General features: G+C 38.8%; 2 protein-coding genes across 2 annotated transcripts; both read left to right on the top strand.

The window, feature by feature from the left end:
• Positions 1–3,893: 3,893 nt before the first annotated feature.
• On the top strand, positions 3,894–8,498 carry LOC144643535 (brain-specific serine protease 4-like). Its single transcript, XM_078502827.1, has 6 exons — positions 3,894–4,032; positions 4,273–4,631; positions 5,371–5,512; positions 6,292–6,321; positions 6,821–7,146; positions 7,936–8,498. The coding sequence occupies exons 1-6, from the start codon at positions 3,978–3,980 to the stop codon at positions 8,416–8,418; spliced, it is 1,395 nt and encodes a 464-aa protein (XP_078358953.1). The 5' UTR covers positions 3,894–3,977; the 3' UTR covers positions 8,419–8,498.
• Positions 8,499–12,165: 3,667 nt separating this feature from the next.
• Positions 12,166–14,968, top strand: LOC144642217 (uncharacterized). The gene is made up of 3 exons (XM_078501198.1): positions 12,166–12,496; positions 13,695–13,847; positions 14,100–14,968. Exons 1-3 carry the CDS (start codon positions 12,166–12,168, stop codon positions 14,966–14,968), a joined length of 1,353 nt encoding a protein of 450 aa, XP_078357324.1.
• The last annotated feature ends 2,383 nt before the right edge of the window (positions 14,969–17,351 follow it).

Genomic DNA, 17,351 nt, shown 5'->3' with positions numbered 1-17,351 from the left:
ATTAGGGTTGCGGGTAACCTGCGATCAGGCGGTTTTTCCCTTGCAAAGATGAGAGAGTGGTAAGTAGGGAGGAAAGGCATGATCTCAGGTTCAGGTTGCGTACCTCTCTCGGGCCTGCAATAATAATAATAATAATAATAATAATAATAATAATAATAATAATAATAATAATAATAATAATAAAATTAGAGCCAGCGGAACAACGCTACGGAGATAAAAAGAAAGAAAATAAGCACCAGTGGAGCATGGCCATGGTGATCAAAAAATATGATATATAAATTAAGCACCAGCGAAACAAGGATATGGTGATCGACTGAGATTATAATAAACTGAGCACCAGGAGAACAAGGTCACGGTTGTCAAAGAGAACAAGGATAAAAAATACCATATGAAAAACAACAATTTAAATGCTATAATAACAAAACGCAAAGTCTGAACAGTTAAAATAAAACAAACCAAAACGTGATGTGGTGTGACTTATTTTATAGAAAAAAGTAATTATGTCCATAACACCTTCAATATGGCGCCACGAAAGCTACAGAAAGACTGGGCGATGAATTGAAAATACACATTAGTTTTTACCAACATGTAAGAACAAAATGGTAAAGCTTTTGGCAATAGGCGCCCCGGAAATGGAAAAAAAAAAAAAAAAGGAGGATAAAACCCCCATTTTCAACAAAAATAAAAGCTGTGGAAAGAAAGCCTTCAGTAGAGACGTAAATATGGCGTCGCTGGAGCCATAATTAAACTGACGCTTAAACTGCCGGTGAAGTGATAACGACAAGATCAGTCGGGTTTAATGAATCCCGCCCGCAGGAAAAAATGTGGAACTGGAAGTGAACCAGAACTTAAACTTGCGCATCTACATTATTGACTAAGTAAGAGCTAATCGAAAACGATATTTTATAGCCGAATTATTATGCTATTGAAGTCACATCCTAAAAACTTGTTGGAAACAACTGGCTCTGTTTGAAAGACTGTGAAAAGAGAATATGAACAGTGAGTTTCAATTTACTCCCCGACTTACCGTGAGCCGAAGTATAACAGATTTGTTCATCGGTCTGCAACTTGCCAAGAATCGACCTCCGTTGTGTTTGTCATTGGTTGTGAATGGCCAGTACATGGGTGGAGTAGTAGGAGGGGATACACGCATATGGTTAAAAAGATCACTACGAGAAATAAAACAACAGTTTATAACAGTTGGCGAGAATTTTTATAGCCGTGCGATAAAACAACTGGGGTAACCAATGATCACTGAAAATGTATTTTAACAACTTCTAGAAATGCTCGTTCAAAAAACCCTTCCCAGATGCATTTCTTAAGTTCCATGCACGCACTTTTTGGTTCTGTCAATTGCCGAGTTATCCGACGCTTTCTTTAACAAGACGTGCGACAAATCAAACGTATATGTCCCAAAATTAGAGTAAAAGAGCAACCGACTTCGCCTTTAGTGTTTTAAACCTGACAAAACACTTTTGCGAATTTGTATGAGAATTGCTAGAATTTAACAATTTCTACTGAACTCCTGAGAAATGAACAGACGATTCAGTTCAAAGCAACTCTCAAGAGAGTGTTCCTATAAAGGCGACTGAATCGGTGATGTTTTTCTTATATATATATTTATGTACATGTTTCTTAGCTTCTTGAAGCACCAAGGCAAGTATCCCATTGACAGCTTGTATTTTTGTTTTACATTTGAATGTCGGGTAACGACCAACCGCGAACTGAAGGATGGCCATGAACTTTAAGCTGCGTCCTGGCTCTACATGAAGAAAGACCAGGTTTTTTTTTCATTCCGCCATAGCATAACAGCCATGTACTAACAACCAATAAATCTTCTCTCTATTGTGTCCGTCCAAGAGAGTTTTAACTACTGTATGTTTCAACTTGAAGATACAGAAATGAAATCTACTCTCAACTCCGTATTGAATTGGTGAACAGTTTTTGAGCGTGTAATTTGACTGAATTCCATCACTAAACAATTTCTGTTCAACGCCGGTGTCGGGTGTTTACAAGATCTTGTGCTGTTCAGTTCAACCTTCTAATTATTTTGTTCTCTCGTTATTAAAATTGTGTGGGGAAGCTTCAGATATTCTTTCTGTGAACACTCTTGTATAATTGCCATTATAAGGGTCGAAAACTGATTTTTTTCTTTACTTAATTTAAAACTGGGCTATTTAGGGACTACAGGTAAGTAACTATTAAAAAGGAATTTATGCCAGAATCACATAATGCGCTTACCAATTCATTCCATTTTAGCAATGCTTAAGCATTTTAACGTCTAATCTAAATAGAAATTTCGTGTGAGTATCAGGAGCCCTTGAATCGATCACATACTAGAGTTAGCGCGGCTGGAAGAAACAGGGTTAAAGGAAAAACTCCGCAATTACAACTTATGTTTTTTTTTTTTAACAGGCGAAAATGATTAGATTCATGCTTGTGACTACAACACCCCTACCCTGACAGCTAAGCTTTTGGAAAGAGATTGGAAAGAAAATTAACTTGTGGCTGAAATAGCCCTTCTTCATCAGCTTAGCTTTTGCGAGGTGGTTAGTGAAACTGAAAGAAAACTTAACTTATGATTTGAAGACCCCTATACCAAGACAGCTTAACTTTTGGGAGAAGATTGAAAGGAAAAATTAACTTGTGGCTGGAACAGCCCCTACCTCGACAGCTTAGCTTATGGGACGAGATTGAAAAGAAAACTACCTAACTTGTGGCTGGAACAGCCCCTACTTCGACAGCTTAGCTTTTGGGAGGAGATTGAAAAGAAAACTTAACTTGTGGTTGGAACAGCCCCTACGTCGACACCTAAGCTTGTGGGACGAGATTGAAAAGAAAACTTAACTTGTGGTTGGAACAGCTCCACTTCGACACCTAGGCTTTCGGGATGAGATTGAAAAGAAAACCAAACTTGTGGATGGAACACCTCTGCCTTGACAGCTCAGCTCAGTTTGGGCGGAGATTGGAAACAAACGACCGGTAACTTGTGAGTGGAACAGCTGCGTTTTTGTTTTGTCCACTGATGTAAATTCATGACAGCATTGTTTATAGAATGTTAAGAGAATGTAAATATCTGTGCTTCCAGTTGACACGTTTTGCTCTTCTCGTCTGTTCCTCATCATGGTGTGTCTAACGCTGAAAGGCATATGTGGTTGGAACAGCCCTTCTTTGACAGTCTTGCTTTTGGGAAGACTATTGAAAGAAAACTTAACTTGTGGCTGGAACACCCCTAAATTGACAGCTTAGGTTTTGGAAGGAGTTTGAAAAGAAAACCAAACTTGTGGATACCTGAACACTCTGCCTTGACAGCTTAGCTCAGTTTGGGCGGAGATTGGAAACAAACTACATGTAACTTGTGAGTGGAACAGCTTAGCGTTTTTAGATTTTGGTAACCACTGATGTAAATATCAATGACAGCATTGTTTATAAGAAAATGTCAAGAGAATGTAAATATCTGTAGCTTTCACAGTGCTGAATACTTTTTTGCTCTTTTCAATTTTTTCGACTTAACTGTTTTGATTCCTCATTATTAAAACAATAAGGGGTGTGTCTAACGCTGAAAGGCATACAATCTTTCATGTAATACCGGTCAGAATGAAATCCCGGGGCCGTCCACAGAATTTTGCACTTGAGTTCGTCACTAAATAAAGCTGTAGAAGGGAGAAAGCCAGGTACACTGTAAAACGTGGTTGACAAAAATGAACCCATTTTCAGTTTTGTGCTTTTTGTTGCTTTGCACTTATCTGGCTAACGGGCTAAACTGTTTCACTTTCTCATTTTAAAAACATAAGGGGTGTGTCAAACGTTGAAAGGCATAAAATCTTGCTTTGTAATACCGGTCAGAATGACATCACGGGGATTAAATAATAAATGATTATTGTTTCATATACACAGGATTTTGCACTTGAGTTTGTTACTAAATCAATTTGAAGAAGGAAAAATACCAGGTGCACTGCAAACGCGGTTGACAAAAAATGAAGCTATTTCAGATTTGTGCGTTTTTGCTGTGCACTTCTCTACTTTATGGAGGTAAGATCAAACCGAAAAAGGGAAGGGATGTTATAATGTCAAGTAAACCTGACTCGCCAAATTATTTCTCTTTCTATATTGCTCTGCAACGTTCCGATTTCTTTGTATAAGTTCAATCCTAACGGAATCCATTTCTCGTAAACTCTCAGAATTTATTAACTGTTTTGGTAATGAGGAATAATTACGTTAGTTTTCTGCTCTATTAATGATCTAAACGGCATCCATTTTATGTTTGCGAAGGAGTCACCGCATACGACGAGTTTCACAAAGCATGCGTGATGGCCCATAATAACCTGAGGAAGCTTCATGGCGCCCAGACTGTTGCGTGGTCAGAAGAGTTGGGTGACGAGGCTCAAGCGTGGTGCGAAGAACTCGCGTTAAAAGACGACCTCTCACACGACAATAAGACCATGGACACCAAAAACGAGGGAGAAAATCTTGCTGCTATAGCCGTAACTGACACTAAAGCTCAACCAAACGGTCCTTCTTCAGACCTTTGCAACCTGGCTGTTCAAAAATGGTACATGGAAGAAACAAATTACAACTATCAGACAGGATTACCCAAAGTTCCTGGAATGCCCATCAAACATTTTGCGCAGGTACACTATATGGGAAATACTTTTAGCTTTTCAAACAAGCAACGCATACCGTAAAAGTATGGTTTCAAGCCGCGTGTCGTAGTTCTATCGTGTACGCTCATTTATATAAGAGGGGAGGGGTGGTTTTGTGTGTGGTCAGGGGAGGGCTTATACTGGGGAGCTCTTATAACCGGAATTTCATGGTCATGATTCATGAAAAATTACAATACAAAAAGGCGAATTAATTTTATCTTACTCACCTTAAGTTGTAAACGTAAAAATATACAGACTGCTTACAGTATAAGTTGAACATAGCAAACTAGCTCATGATAACAAAACTAAATGTAACTTCATTTCGAGGTTTTTTTTATGTTTTTTTGAGTGGGGTTGAAATCTTGGAGATTTGTAACTAGAATCAAGGTTTTTCTTCAAGTTACGAATTATCCAATGAGTCAATTCCTTGGTCATACATTCGATCAAACAATATGTAATGTAATCATACTGATGCCCTTTAATTATAACTGCTGGAAGGGTGTCTGAAAACGCACCTCCAGATCATGGTTGTCTTACAGCTAGTAGTCAGCCAGAGTACATATACAGCATCTTCATTTCTTTTGCAAATTATCATAGTTCATGCAGTTCAACTCATGGATCTCCTGCAATCGAGGCAAAAAATGTGGAAGCGCAACTTTGTCCAAAATGGTTTTTGACAACTGATGTTATAAAAATAACTATCAATTGTTCCTTTTCTTGTAAAAAGGTTGTGTGGAACACTACATTTCAAATTGGAGCTGGTACTGCTCGCTCCACCGTTCATGGTGACATCATCTGCATTCGTTACAGTCCCCGAGGAGCTGAAGGTGGCCCGGATGTGTTTAAGAAGAATGTCTTTCCTAAAGTAGGTAGGTTAAAAGGTTGAAATCAGTCGAATCTTTACATCGGAGGAGCCTGATAATTCATCACTATATAATCGCCGTAAAGAGGCACATCAGGCACTGTAGCAAAGTTAGTCCTACCTAGGAACAACAAAGGCCTGACCGTCCCAGAACTTTTGATTCCGACACAAACAGACTTTCCGTTAGGCCACCAAGCATCTTCAAAACGAGTAGATGCCATCAGGGAATCGTTAGCTCTTTTTTTCCATGTTATTATAACAACTGGCAGAAAACACAAATACTTGCTAATTTTAATATTTTTTTTTTAAAAAAATTTTCTTTTTTTTTTTTTTTTTTAATTTTTTCCTAAAAAAACCTCCCCCCCCCAAAAAAAAAGCGCAAAAAAAAAAAAAAAAAACCGACAAAAACCACAAAAAGAAAAGAATAACTACATGTATAATAATAAAGTTAACACGTACCCCAGAAGGAATTAAAAACCCGAATCCTATCTTGTAGATCCATGCCAGTAATTTATCGTTCAAAGTGGAACGATATTTGTAAACTTTGTATCTGCCGTAATGCTGATTGTTCCGGGGGGGACCAAAAATAGTTTGGGGGGGGGGCCCAAACAACCCCCCCACAAAGGGGGGCCCCCAAAAAAAAAAATTTTTTTGCCCCCCCGGCCCCTATTTTTTCTTAAAAAAAAGGGGGGGCCCCGCCCCCCCCCCCCCCCCCCGCTAGATCCGCCCCTGGTTACTGATCACGACTATGTTAAAACGTTAAAACTGAATACGTTTGTTTCTTAGGCTCAGTTCCAAGTAACTTCTCACAACAAGGTAAATAAAAACACGATTTAAAAAACATTTATCCTAACCGGGCATCTCATAACATCAGGATTAATTTTATTTACATTTATCTGATCTTTTAACATTCGTCGGGATATTATATCAGTTAGGAAACAATTTGTTCTATTAACTCAGATCTCAGGGATCTCAATTTTTTTCCTGTCTTATGCGCATGCCTCGCTCTACATTATCAGCTAGTTTTCGTTATTAAAGTATGTTCAGCAAATTCTATAATCTCCCTGCCGCGCAACGGAAGAAAGGTTTTGCTTTTTAGTTGATGCCGTATTATAAATTAAACAGAAGACGATTTTCTTGCTAGCAATAAAGAAAATGAAAGTAGTTGTGAGGTGTATAAAAACAAATCAATACGATAACTGGCTAATGGAAGATCACAATGACATAGGTCGTTGGTCATTTCATTACTAATGCTTGAACATAAAAATAAATGCGACCTTTGTTGCAGACTAAATTCAGCGAATAGCAGTGGCAGGTATGAATGATCCTCAGGGAAACGGTCAAGAGGGTGGAAGGTATGGCGGAAGCATTAGCTGCGGTGTTGGCAAAAAGTCTCGCATTGTTGGTGGCGAGCAAGCGAGGCCATCAGAGTTTCCCTGGCAGGTGGGATTTAGATGGGAGAGCGATTACGGTAGAACCAACATCTTCTGCGGTGGATCTCTTATCGATAAAAAGTGGGTGCTGTCAGCTGCTCACTGCTTCCAAAAAATGCAGCGGCCACCATATGTGCTTAAGGTTATACTTGGAGAATTTGATGTCAATAACGATGAGGGAAATGAGGTGGTAATCTCAGCGAAAAAGGTAAAAGGAAGATTGAATTTTTGTTAATGTTATCGAGAATTTACGAGTGAGGTGCGGTGGCCTAATGGGTATACTGCTGAAAGCCAGCATTCACTGAATAAATCAATGAAACAATCAAAAATTTACAGAGGGTGACACTTAAGAGTTATTAACTTACTAATGAACTTGTGGCCCTCTTAAAAATAGTTTAGTATAAAAACATTTTCAATTAAAATTCATAAAAAACCCAATGAAAATTTATTAAAAAACAATTAAAAGGTAAAAAAATTTAAGATTAAGTATAAAAAGTAACGGCTACACTAAAACATAAGGTAAAAATTTACACGATCTATTAAGCTGACTTAATAGTTATAAAAGATGTACGGCATCACTAGCTTTAGGGGGAGATGACCCAATCATTCAAAAGATTCTAAAATTTAAAAGATTTGGCGCGAATCAAAAGATAATCCATTGCATGGTAACAACCAAACGTGATCGAATTTTCCCTTTTTATCACAAGTATGTATAATTCGGTAGGTCGCCAGTAGAACCAACTAGAATGGCACTCCCTTTCAATTAAATCTGAAAATGTATCAATCCCTCTGGTCAGTGATTACCTATAGCTAAACGTTTCCCTGATATGTCTAAGTGGACAAGTATGGTCCGGTATAAGATTTTACACTTGTGTTAAGTCTGCAGTTGATTGATTGATTATTGCAGGTGACTATTCATGACCCTTGGTGATTACCTATATGAAACGTTTCCTTTGCACTTCTGTTAAGTCTGTTGTTGTTCGACTGATTATTGCAGGTGACCAACCATCCTCAATATAACACACGTACGATTGATAACGACGTTTCCATGATTGAGCTAGACAGCGAAGTAGAATACAATGACTACATGAAACCGGTTTGCCTCCCTACGTCTAGCTCCAACTTTAGAGATGGAACCATGTGCACCGTGACTGGGTTTGGGACAATCAGAGAGGGTGGACCGCAGGCCCAGACACTGATGAAAGCAAATGTTCCTATAGTCAACAGGCAAAAGTGTTCACAGAATTATGGTCGCATCTCAAACCTCAAGATCTGCGCTGGATATGATCAAGGAAAAATCGATTCCTGTCAGGGAGATAGTGGAGGCCCTTTGGTGTGCCCACAGAATGGAAAGGCTTACTTAGCAGGAGTGGTAAGCTACGGTATCGGATGCGCTAAACCAGGATACCCGGGGGTGTATGCCAACGTGAAGGCTTTGATGAACTGGATTGAGGCTACAAAGAGTAGTAGTAGCGGTTAATTATTAAAGACGTGAGCTTGTAAAATTCAGCAGAATTGTTGTAAAGCACAACTGGAATAAAGTCTGAATTTTAAACCAAAGCACGTAAAACGTGAATGCTCTGAATGTTTGTTCCTCATAGTACAATTGTACGTTTAAAAGAAGAAAATGTCAAGTACCAGTAATAAGGTTATAAAACGAGCATTTTGCCGTCCCAGCAACCAATGATAGTTATTTATACAAGATAGGCTGAATTAGTAGAAACAGCCACAGCAAAGGCCCACGCCTTAAACCCCCCTTTTTTTTTTTTTTTTACCTTTATTTTTCGTAAAAACTGTTTCATTTTAACACAAAGAAAAAATTAAAAATGTTTAATGATCTAAAGGGAGGGGGGAATAATGACTGCATGGCAGAATGTATCTCTTTACACCCTGCAACCTACCCTATGAACCTAAATCGCGATTTATCATTTTTTTTTTGGGGGGGGGGGGGGAACTGCGACATTAGTAAATTCTCCTGGTCAAGATATCGCCATCAACTGATTAAAACTCAGGTACTTGTTTCCTAGTCCATTTTGAAATTTATTCAAATTAGCTTTACGTCTTACAGCCTCTAAACGTGCGAGCGCATAGCTTTAATTAAACAGCTACAATAGGTCACAAAAGTTCACGACAGTGTTTTTCGCAGTGTAAAAAGCTACTTTGAAATGGAAGGGAGCCTCAAAATACTGGTTTACCAAAATGCACTTGGAGCAAGTAAAATCGTCATTTTCGCGAAAACGAGTAAAATGGCCAATCATATATTTCTCTTGCTTGGTTGCAGGGGGGGGGGGGGGGAAGAAACTTCCTTTGTTACACGACTCAAAAAGTTATCATAGCGGTGCCTGGCAACCGAGACTGCGCAGTAGCTATCGAATGGTTGCTAAGGGCGTAGTGAATAGCTTGACAAAGTTCATTGTTTAGTTCGCATGATTTGGTCTTGACCATGCACAAAACACAATAGCTATTTGCATTTTGATTGCTTCTTTGAAGTCTTCCGTTCATCAAAACAACAAACAGTGATAACGGTGACAAGTCTGGCAAAAGTAAGGCTTGTGAATTCTACTAATTAAAAATAACTTCAATGGTTCTGATTTTTTTTTCCATTTTTTGGTTGTTAAATTTCAACCGTGACAAATTTTTCGCTTGTTATTCCACGCCGCCAAAACATTCTCAGTGACGTGAGACATAAGGTGACAAATCTGGCTGAAAATGCCAAAAACATCTCAGCGGCGTAAAACATCAAACGCAAACACCGCGACTATTCTCATTTCACACGCACGCAGTCATTGATATTAAAATCTTTCTGAGAAAACAAAACTTTGGTTTGACGTCTTTCTTAGCAACAGCTTGATTGACATAGCGTCGCACCGTTTCCAAGCACTGCTATGTATTCAAAGAAAAGCGCCGACTTTCCCCCCCCTGCTTGGTTGCAATAACATTCTTTTTATCAGTAAAATAATTATAGACCGATCCCCAGTCTAGAATAATAAACCATTGTCTGAAAACGGGAATTTAGCAAGTAATCGTGAATATAATTATTCGTATATATACTGACAAGGTGCTGTTGCTCCTGAACAAGTGACCCCCCCCCCCTTTTTTACTTCAAAATTTAAGTTTGACAAGAATCGCAGTGCATGTTCTATTTCAGAGGAATGACCTTAAAAGAAGAGGACACTTGTTTTGCTTATACAGTTGCCGGTTTCTTTTAGCTAAATACTACAATAGAACTTGGGGGTGTTCTTATGAACGCAAAATATTGACAATTAGACGTACCTTTAATTAGTAGATCATTCCTGTTAATTGCCGGCGGGAGTAGACTTCTGGCGGCCAAGTCAGTTGCCAATCGGTTTGTTTGTATGAAAAAAATTGGCTGGTTTTCGCTCAAGTATAATTGAAATTGAAAGTAAGCAAGCGGTGAAAATTTTAACAATTTTTTTAAGTAGCTATATATTTTCCGTGCTAAAACAATTGACGGGCACTGCACAGCCGGCAGAATTATTCAGAACTGAGTTTCAGAAATTATTCATGAGTTCGTCACTTCATTTTTTGGACTCTACAATGATTCAGTTATCATGATTTGCCGCTTTTATTTGTTAAATTAAATAAAAAAATCTTAACAAGTCAGAAAAGAAAATGAATTCAGGCGAAAAACCTTGTAATAATGTTACTGCTCGTGGCTTGCATTGAATACAATTTTATTTAAAGAAATCTTAAAGGATTAAATTTGTTTTTACCGGAGGTACAGTATCAGATTTACGTTACAATGTCTTTCCTGGGTAAATTAGACCGTTACAATTTGCGTAAACAACTGTGCTTAATTAATGTGCCTAACAAACTTATAGAGCTTATTAGCACCTTTTGTTTTTGTAAACATAGCTTCATAATTTGAACAGTCCAAAATTGGTTGACGTTAAATTTCAAGGGGGAAAACATGTTTAATGATCGGTATACTTTTGGTTCGAAGAAGTTGGGCGCAAGCAACAAGGAAAACAGTAAACGAAAACACTACCACATTAGGGTATGGTATGCAAGATATTTTCTGGTTGCTGTACAAAATTTTTAACTGAGATGAATCGGGAATTCTAGAATAAATATAGTTACAGTTATTAAATATCATACCAAAATGCATACAAAGCTGCGACTGAAATCAGTACTACACAATCCGTCACAGTTATCGTAGATTAACTGATAAGCTAAGCTTAGCTTGCACAGAAAACAAAATTCGTCGTGATATTTAAGGGAGACATTTTCAAGTTTTTTTTTTCAATCAATTTAGAATGACACAATTTCTTTGCTTAAAGAAAAACATTTTGAATACAACATACAAAGTTTCAGATTTTATTTATGAAACAAGTACTTAAATTTTTTCAGCTTTTGTGATAAACTGAGCTGTAGTGATATCATTTGGAAAGAACATCACTCCATTTAGCAATTTGATTAGTACATTTTAGGGGTGTGTGAATTTTCTAGACATTTCAGTGTGAGAAAATCGGTGTCCGGATTCAAAGACCACAATGGTTGTGCAAATCAAAAAGAATAGGTTTAACTGAACTGATCCTGAAGCTTGAACAAAAAAAATAATACTTGAACCTACTTCAGTGTATGGTAGGTCACCTACTGTCTTAACAAATTCGAGTCAACTAGAAAGCAGCCTAGGTATTTTGCGCAAACGGCACTCTATGAAATATGAAAGTTTGCGTTTCAAACTACACTAAGCTTATTTTCGGAAAGAATTTTGCGTCTTAACACTGCGGTCAATATACTGGTAAATCATTGGCATAACTCTCTATGACATTCCTTAAATGGAACAGTCTTTATTGATAGATTTTATAGTTTATCTTTGTACCTGACGTTTCTGCATATAATACCGAACGGTAACTTTCCCATGGCTGCAATTAAGTGCAGCAGAGTTTGCATTAGCTAAAAATAACGAAAAGCGAAACTTCAAAAGACAGTAAACTTTGAAGTAAAACAACGGCTAACGTTTTTACTGGCTAGTTCTGCTTAACCAATTCAACCAATCAGTTCAAGCATTTCTATTAAACAAAAGATCGCTACTTTGGATTGAGCTTGTTATAAGATTGGATTTGTCATCATTTTTTCTTAGGTTAAAAGACCGCACGCAACCGCTACAGGGAACTTTAATGTCAAATGTACGTAAGTTGAAATTATATGCTTAGCTAGTGTTTCCTTTTAAGGACATTCGCCTATCTGATTGGTTTGCTAGATGATTTGGATTACGTGGCTACTCGGCGTAGTTTTCTCATTGGTTGGCCAGCTTTTGAGTGCATCAGCGTCCACGTGCGACTCCCATGATCATTGTCACACTGAACGGTCCGCTCTTTACAAAGCTCTCGTTGGATTCACGTACCGCATCCTAGAGAAAAAGTGGCCCCATGAGTGTTTCGAGGCGTGCCATGCAGACCTCATTTGCCAAAGTTTTAACTATGTCTTGTTGAAAGAAAAGTGTGAACTTAACAACAGGACGAAGGAAGCGAAGCCTGGGCATTACCTTACAGATAAAGATCGGTTTTATGTGAAGCTCATTACAAATCGAGGTATATATACTGTTAACCGCTACAAAAGATTAGTTTGACGGGTACTAAAACTCCGACACACTGTGTCATGCAGATATTGACTTGTTTTGACGGGGTTTTGACTGATATGGTTTTATCTCGCAGTAACAAAATACTGTGAAACATAAACTTAAAAAGTCATACAAATATTTTTGCTAATCATAAAAAAACTCTGAGTATTTGAGAGAACTATACAACTTTCTCCCCGATGGGAGGTAGCGACGCAGCGTGGCCGAGTGGTTTGGGGCGCGGCTGCTGTTGTATAAATCCGGAGGTTCTGGCTTAAAGCCCCCACCCTGCCACTAGCTACAATCCTCGTCAATACCCTTAGGAAGGTCGTCAATTTTTCGCTCCCCTCCCCCCTCATTCAATGTTGAAGTCTACCTACAGACCTCAATCACAGCAATCTATCATAATGTTCAGGAAAACTTCAACATTGATATGGGGGAGAGGGGGGCCAACATCTTGTGTACGTACCTAGAGACTACATTTATGTCGAAGTGTTTGAAATTGCGGTGTTTGTGCAACCTTCCCAAGAGGTTATGTCTTGGATTGTAGATATCAAAGGAGCTACGTCACGGACAACCCATCTTGAAAAACTGGCAAGTTTTTTCAACTTTGTCTTTGTATCTGTCTTAAACTTCGTCAGTCGTAACCATCCTTTGTTATTTTTGCGTTTTCATTACTCCTTTGTTGTTTTTCTTTTGCAAATATTTTGGTTTTCTTCCTCTAGAAGTAATCAGAAAACCTTAAAATATCGTGACACTGCTACGTTAAGGGACTGACCGGAGGTGGGGGGGATCAAATTTTTTTCAAGACAAACATTTTTTTTTAGTGTCATTGTCTGTGCAAACAACTTTTTCCGGCTAAATCTTCCTGCAGACAATCTTTTTTGATGTCTTCAAAAACAATTTATTTGGGCTTTTTTGATTTTGCAAACAATTTTTTCTGGATTTTTGATCCCTACCCTTCCAAGAAAATGGTCCGTCCCTAAGTTTAAATCCTCGATCACGTGTTGTAACCAGCTGGTCTGCATGTCTCCGTTGGGATTTTAACCATGTTACTTGTTTTCTCTCAAGTTCAGTGGCTTGCCTGGAAACTAGCTATATCGAAGCTAAGAAAATGACTTCCATAAACAAGAATTTTAGTACTAATAATATAATCTTATTTTACTTATTAGTTAAACTTGGATCAATTCGAGAACTGCCCGCATTCTCATGTCGTGAAATAATTGAGAGCGAAGGCGACAATATTGGTAGCGGTACCTATTGGCTGAAACCCATTAATTCTGTGGCACCACCGTTTGAGGCTTACTGTGGTCTCACATCTGAAGGTGAGAATTTACGTTTCATTATCATTAGCTCGCTTATAGACCTAATTGAACAAACGTTGACCCATGAAAAGCATAATCCAAGAACGATGCGAACCAAATGTTTACTGGGAAATCGGGAAAAAATTAAATATTTTTTTGTAAATAAAATTAACTTTATCAAGTTTCAAGTTGTAAATTTTGCAGAGTTTAAACAGTTTGTTTTAATAATATATCACGATTTTGAATTGTTTAAGTGGCATTTTATTTCAACAGGAAGCAATAGAAGATTGGGCACCATTCAAACGTTTATAGTTCCCAACACTTCTCGGTATTCAATCACAGCTTATGGGGCCCGAGGCGGAACTCATAGCTACAATTATGGTTATCTTCCTGGGACGTACTTTGGTGGTAAAGGTGCAAAGATAAAAGGAATATTTCACCTTACCAAAGGAACCGTACTAAGCGTAGTAGTGGGAAAAAGAGGGGGTGATTCAGTGGAAATAAAAGAAGGGATGCAAACTTCTAAGACAGCGGCGGAGTTGGGGATGTCAGTAGAGGATAACGCCGGAACAGGGGGAGGAGGAGGAAGTTTTGTTTATACGATAGATAACATCCTTTTGATAGCAGCCGGCGGGGGAGGGGGTGCGTCCGGAGGGTACCATGGCGTAGATGGTCAGGCTGGAACAGACGGCACCAGTAGCACGGGCAGGTACTCATCTGATGCTAGAAGAGGAGGGACTGGGGGCTTTCCTGGTGAGTGCAATAGTCCTGACGCGAGCTATCACGGGGGAGTAGGCGCGGGGTGGTCAGGTCAAGGCTGTGCACGAAAAGGAACAAGCCATGGTGAGACTGGAGGCTCACGTCTTCAAGATTGGATCGGAGGACTGGCAGGCAGGATGAACAGTGGAAGTTATGGAGGACCCGCTCCAGGGGCAGTAGGTGGGTTTGGTGGAGGGGGAGGGGGCTCAGAAGATAACGGAGCATCTGGTGGAGGTGGGGGATATTCTGGAGGTGGAAGTGGTGTGAGGAGTAAGCAAGCCGGTGGTGGCGGTGGTTCATATTGTGGGGGTGAAAGCTGTTTAGGTTTCACGGGTGGGAATTCCTTTGATTATGGAATGATAGTTATCGAAGAAAAGCCTTAAAATAGAAATCAATGTCACCCTATTTTATGTCAGGACTAAGTTTATTTCTGCAAATTTAAAAGCCTATAGCATAGTAAGGTTTTAGTTGTATTGCAACACCCGCATAATCTTTAGCAAGAAAAACTCAAAGCTTTGCTTATTAGTTTAATTATGCAAGATAACTAGCGAATTGTATACCATTCTCACTCATTAATTATGCCGCTCATTGTCTTGCGTGGATAAGATATGGGGAAAGATTGTGGCCGAGGCAATGAGCGGCTGGGTGCGAAAGCACTATAACTGTGTGTTACGTCGCCGAAGGGGAGGTTGGAGGGTTTAAAATTTGTCCGGACTTCCAGGCTTGCGTATCTCTTTCGAAATGTAACGAATCTAAGCAAAGGGGTCTTTAAATTAGTAGATAATGCACGTGGTGATTAAGCATATAGAAGCAGGTTCTTCAAGCCACACCCTTATCATGATAACGAGTTTCCGGTACTGGTTGCCGTTATGCGGTTCCGACGTGCATCCCCGTCTCTTTTATATCTATATGGCGATTTAAAATCAACGTTAAATTGAATTATTTTGAGACGACAAATCAAGAATTATATAAATTTCACCATCTATTGACTTTCTGGTTCCTTCTTGATGAATTCCAAAACTACTTATATTTAATTGAGGGGGAGCTTTTATGTGGCATTGACATATAAAATGGATATCGTGAATGCGTGGAAGAAAGTTATGCAATATTAATCTTTTGTAACTACTTAGTCTAAGAATTATGGTATATTTTACATATGCGAGGGTAAATAAAGTATCCACACCACACCCTGCACATTTAAATAGCATCTGAGAAAGAGGGTGGCTGCTTGCATCATCTTAGCATCAGTACAGTTTGATTTCTTGCAGCGAGCTGGTCAATGAATTTGCTGCTGAAATAAATAAAATTTTGCTATGCAGTTGACTCGTTGTTGAGACAAATTGATTATTACTAACAGTCTTCGCACTGGGCAGTAACGGAAGTCAGCTGCACGGATATTTCTGTAACAGCTTTTCCAAATAGCCTTGGTTCAGTGAAAAAGGACACGATCGCCCTAAAATACTGAAGCAAACTCAAACACAGTGCACCAAGGTGCACCAATGAAAACGTTTGTTTACTTCCTTGGGCTTACCGTCGTTACAAAACTTTATCTGCAGTAGTGTCGTGAGTAGTAGATAGTGCGACCAAAGACTACCTTCCCTGATGGAGCAGTCCTCAGTCCAAGGATTTGACCGTTAGGTCTGTAATTTCTTATGCACTTCGATATTTTTAACAGAAGATTCAAATCCAAGCCGGATAGATATTTACTTCACAAATCTCTTTTTGCAATGAAATCAAACTGAAAGAGGGAATTATATAAATCGCTTTTGAAACCTAACGGGGGATTGAACTGGGTCAAATTTTAATAGTACATATGTCAGATACGTGCTGACCGTTAAAACAAAAAGCACTATACAGAAAAGCACTAAAAAGACAGAAAAAATGGTACCAGGTAAAGACCAATTTTACTAGCGCTGCGAACTAATGCCGTCACAATTTTGACCACTGGTGTGGCTCAGACAACGAACCCGTTTGATAAGAATCAATAAGATCAATGTATGGCAAAATGATGTCGGCAAGCATTCACTGATCGGATTTTTACACACTCCAGTCAGTCCAGTGCGCTTTAGTCTGCGAACACAGACGCAAGCTAAGTGCGCTTTGGTTACTCTTGATATTCAGGTGAAGACAATTCTACGAGCACTAATGTCTGAAGCTGCCTTAATGAGTGAAAAGTGTTGTCCAATATGCCAGTTAAAACTGTTGGTATGAACTGTCAAGAAACCAACCTAAAATCATAGAACATGGCGACCCATGTGAGACCGTATATCACATAACCCAGGTGGGCAATAAAAAAAATGAGTGTTCGATATACTCACCATGAAGAGGTATGTAGCAAAGGCGAGTCTAATCCACTTTTCTTACTGGATTCATAAGGTGTAAATCGTTTCGGTTGAACTGATTTTAAACATGGCGTAATGTGTTTTCTTATTACACCCTCGGCTTTTGGTGTATCTTGTGGTTACTCACCAGAGATATATAAATTCACTGTTACTAGAATTTAATTTCCCTAAAACAAAGACATTGACCAACCAGCATGTGCATAGAGTCAGTTGAATAGAATGGAAAGTTATGGTATTGCTTTTATAGCAGCGGAGGTATACTGATTTTCTACAGGAGAAACTGATAGCGATAGACCTCTTTTATATAATAACAGGCAACTACATTTAGAGGGCATCCCGGCACAGCCAATACTCAGGAATACAGTATTTTAGATTTTTTTTTTCATCCCATCCCACTTGTCTATAAATGAATCATTCTTGCTTT

Source organism: Oculina patagonica, chromosome 2 (genome assembly GCF_052425735.1).
Source record: "Oculina patagonica isolate OP01 chromosome 2, crgOcupat, whole genome shotgun sequence".
NCBI lineage: Eukaryota > Metazoa > Cnidaria > Anthozoa > Scleractinia > Oculinidae > Oculina > Oculina patagonica.
The sequence above is the reverse complement of the archived record's forward strand: the minus strand, read 5'-3'. Positions and strand labels throughout refer to the sequence as shown.

Excerpts from the sequence above, each read along its gene's own strand:
- LOC144643535 (XM_078502827.1), top strand. The coding sequence starts at position 3,978 with ATGAAGCTATTTCAGATTTGTGCGTTTTTGCTGTGCACTTCTCTACTT. Across the intron at positions 4,033-4,272 it reads CACTTCTCTACTTTATGGAG|GAGTCACCGCATACGACGAG; the intron begins GTAAGATCAAAC and ends ATGTTTGCGAAG. Across the intron at positions 6,322-6,820 it reads AAGTAACTTCTCACAACAAG|GTATGAATGATCCTCAGGGA; the intron begins GTAAATAAAAAC and ends TAGCAGTGGCAG.
- LOC144642217 (XM_078501198.1), top strand. The coding sequence starts at position 12,166 with ATGATTTGGATTACGTGGCTACTCGGCGTAGTTTTCTCATTGGTTGGC. Across the intron at positions 12,497-13,694 it reads GAAGCTCATTACAAATCGAG|TTAAACTTGGATCAATTCGA; the intron begins GTATATATACTG and ends TTTACTTATTAG. Across the intron at positions 13,848-14,099 it reads CTGTGGTCTCACATCTGAAG|GAAGCAATAGAAGATTGGGC; the intron begins GTGAGAATTTAC and ends TTATTTCAACAG.